The 3,702-nt window shown below is 35.3% G+C and overlaps 1 protein-coding gene across 1 annotated transcript in view; it reads left to right on the top strand.

Moving 5' to 3' along the window:
* The window catches only part of LOC106872747 (cartilage oligomeric matrix protein), a 130,240-nt gene that overhangs the window by 102,565 nt on the left and 23,973 nt on the right, over positions 1 to 3,702 (top strand). The window contains exon 12 of the mRNA XM_014919838.2: positions 2,587 to 2,691. Within this exon, the coding sequence (XP_014775324.1) occupies positions 2,587 to 2,691 (105 nt within the window). The remainder of the gene's footprint in view (positions 1 to 2,586; positions 2,692 to 3,702) is intronic.

The raw sequence follows: 3,702 nt of genomic DNA, 5'->3' as shown, positions 1-3,702 counted from the left end.
TTTATCATTCCTAGAGATCCAACAATCACTGGTATGGTAGTCGCCTTGAGGTGCCACATTTTTTCAATTTCTATTAGCAAGTCTTTATATTTACTGATCTTGTCAAATTCTTTCGCCTTATTATTATTATTATTATTATTATTATTATTATTATTATTATTATTATTATCATTATTATTATTATTATTATTATTATTATTATTATTGAGTGATAGAGTAGTGCATGCCATCAAAGTGATACTGGGGTAAAATATACGAAGTCCAATATACCCATCATGACTACCCGTCTGATAAGGGTACACCAGGCACATGCATCACAACCATATGTGCATGACATGGTGATCACATATAAAGATTAACAGCGCATGACCTTGCAGGTGGGGCCCAGTTAGAATTTTCTTCAGTTCGAGTAGCCCATCCCACTCAAAAGGTCCCTGAATAAAGGTCGTTTAATGATGTTGAACGAAACACCCATGCCTTCAGATGAATTATTCAAACCCCAAAGAATTCTTCTCAACATATGACTATGATTCTCATGATCAGAGATGCACATATCGTCAGCCACCAAAGGATATGCTCCACTAGTCAAGGTCAAACAACTGACAAGCAAATCTGTGGTATTGAGCAGAATATTTGCTGTAGCCTATCTTTTATACCAAGACAGAATAATGTACATGATAACACTTCTAACCAGTTAAGATCAGAAGCCATGAGAGCCAGTGCCTGCTACAGCATCAGAGCTAATATTATTACTACTATTATTAAGACGGCGTGCTTGCAAAATCGTTAGCACGCCGGGCGAAACGTTTAACGGCATTTCGTCCGTTTTCGCATTCTGAGTTCAAATTCCACCGAGGTCGACTTTGCCATTCATCCTTTCGGTGTCGATAAAATAGTATCAGTTGAACACTGAGGTCGATGTAATTCACTAGTCCCCTCCCACCAAAAAATGTCAGGCCTTGTGCCTTTAGTAAAAAGGATTATTATTATTATTATTATTATTATTATTATTATTATTATTATTTACGTTAGGCATTTGTTTGATTTCATTTTCTATTGTACTTTAAGTACATTTCATAATATGTGTATTTACCTAGTTATGCTATTTCCTGTGTGTAGTATAGATGTGCAAGTCCTGGAATTTTGATCATGTATATGTTTGCACCATTTTTTTTTTTTTACGTTCCCAATTAATTGTTTTTTTAAGTTTTTGTGCCTTCTGTTGTATTGAAATACGCTACATAATATGTGTGCAACAGCCATTTTATGCATGATCTGCATATATGTATGCCTGGAAGATTCAGTAATGCATTTTCTAGTTTTTGCTGCCACAGCCAAATTGACCAATGTTGTCAGGTGTGATGAAATTGTGATAATATTTCGTCGAAAACTGATGAGGAAACGAGCTTGTCTGCGTCCGTTTTGTGTGTGTGTGTGTGTGTGTGTGTGTGTGTGTGCGTGTGTGCGTGTGTGTGTGCGTGCGTGCGTGCGTGCGTGCGTGCGTGCGTGCGTGTGTGTGTGTGTGTGTGTGTGGTTCCAGTTTCTCAGTAAGTTCCGTTGCCGTTCCCCAGTGTCACATTTTTATTACTTTGTGTGTAACAAATGTGAATAAAAGAAATTTCATATGTATTTAGTAGAATCGTTTCGTTTTGTTTTCTTCAGATTCAAAACCCTTTTATTTTTTATTAAAGATACTGTCTTGTTTCTCATTTATTCGCATGTTATATATTATTTAGACAACATATTTTGTCTGTAATATTCACATGTAAGGCATAAAATACCTAAAATAAATATCAGTTGTACTTCCTGAGATTGTTTCATTTTGTTTGTTTGTATTCAGGGAGTATGTTTCGTTTCTTGTTTGTCTCAAACGCTTGCTTGTTTTCCCTTCTACGCCCATGGTGTATATTACTGAGATAATATATTTCGTATGTATTGTTATTCTTATTAGTATTTATCAACATGCTTTAAACATTTTTACGTGAGTTTCTTCTACTCCACCAGTTACCCTGTGTTTTGGCGATTTAGAATTATGTTTGTATACTATTTTGGTTTTACTTTGTGGTTTTAGATTTGTCTTGCTGTTTTTGATGTTATTTTAGTATTTCGTCTGTTGTGAATAATACACGCAATGTGAGTTGTGTTATTTTGTTTGGAGATGTTTGTGTTTCATGTTTTAATGTCGGACGATGAATGTCTAGAGTATTACAATTATCTCTATACTATGTATAGTTTGAGAAAGACTAGAGTTTCTTTTCTTCCTTGGAACAAACATTGGATCACAGATATAACAGTAATCTTTATCAACAAGGATGTTGATCATTTCTAGAATAATGGTAACCGCGTAATAGGTCTATAATTACTGACTTTCTTTTTCTTTTTCTTTGTCTTTCTTTATTAGCACTGTTTTTCCTTGTGTCATCCATGTTAGTAGTCCGGGGAATTTGGTATTTTCGCTGGCATCTCTTTCATTCACTCATCTGTAAATTTATTATTATTATTATTATTATTATTATTATTATTATTATTGACAAGAAATCATTATTATTTTTATTAAACTATATTTTTCATGTTACTTTATTTCAGTGTCAAGTTGGATATGGTGGTGATGGACACATTTGTTCGAAAGACAGTGATCTTGACGGCATACCAGATGAAGCGTTGCCATGTAATGACAGAAGATGTCGAAAGGTATCGAAAGCTTCTTTGATTCCTGTCTTCATTATAACATGTTTCTATACATTATTTTAATGAATATTTTTGCCAAACTCGAAAACAACGTACAGGAACAGAATTTCAAATGTTTGACGCTCTGATGAGAAAGAATTGTAAGATGTGGTTAATACGGATAGGGAAATGGTCTATTATGGGTGATGAGACGTGGCTTTAATGAAGATTGTATGCTATTAGTGATCACTGAAGACCAAAGGCTCGTGTAGAAATGCTAAAAAGACATCGGGAAGAAATAGTGCGTATTAGTAAGTCACCTGAATTCCAAATGGTTCGGAAGCTTTCTTTGGATGTGGTCTAGGACGTGTGTCTTCTTGAAAACAATGTTTTCGAGAAAGTGTTCATTTATACATACTTGATGTATAAATGAATACATCTCCAGTTGATATTCCTTTACGGAAGTACAGGGGCTCAGTATTAAATAGTGTTGAAAAAGGCGATTGTTAACGATTCTCTATCATTTTTGATATGTTGGAAATTATTGCGAGATACCAACATGGTTGCTTGCGAGTCAGTCATTTGACTGCGGCCATGCTGGAGCACCACCTTTAGTCGAGCAAATCGACCCCAGGACTTATTCCTTGTAAGCCTAGTACTTATTCTATCGGTTCTATTGCCGAACCGCTAAGTTACGGGGACGTAAACACACCAGCGTCGGTTTTCAAACGATGCTGGGGGGACAAACACAGACACACAAATATACACATACATATACATATATATACATATATACGACGGGCTTCTTTCAGTTTCCGTCTACCAAATCCACTCACAAGGCTTTGGTCGACCCGAGGCTATAGTAGAAGACACTTGCCCAAGGTGCCACGCAGTGGGAATGAACCTGGAACCATGTGGTTAGTAGGCAATCTACTTACCACATAGCCAATATATATAAAATATAATATCAATTATATATATGCAAATATACATACGTATATGTACATACTTACAACTATACTTACATCTATCTAT

The sequence above is a fragment of the Octopus bimaculoides genome, chromosome 2 (genome assembly GCF_001194135.2).
Source record: "Octopus bimaculoides isolate UCB-OBI-ISO-001 chromosome 2, ASM119413v2, whole genome shotgun sequence".
In the NCBI taxonomy this organism is placed as follows: Eukaryota; Metazoa; Mollusca; class Cephalopoda; order Octopoda; family Octopodidae; genus Octopus; species Octopus bimaculoides.
The sequence above is the reverse complement of the archived record's forward strand: the minus strand, read 5'-3'. Positions and strand labels throughout refer to the sequence as shown.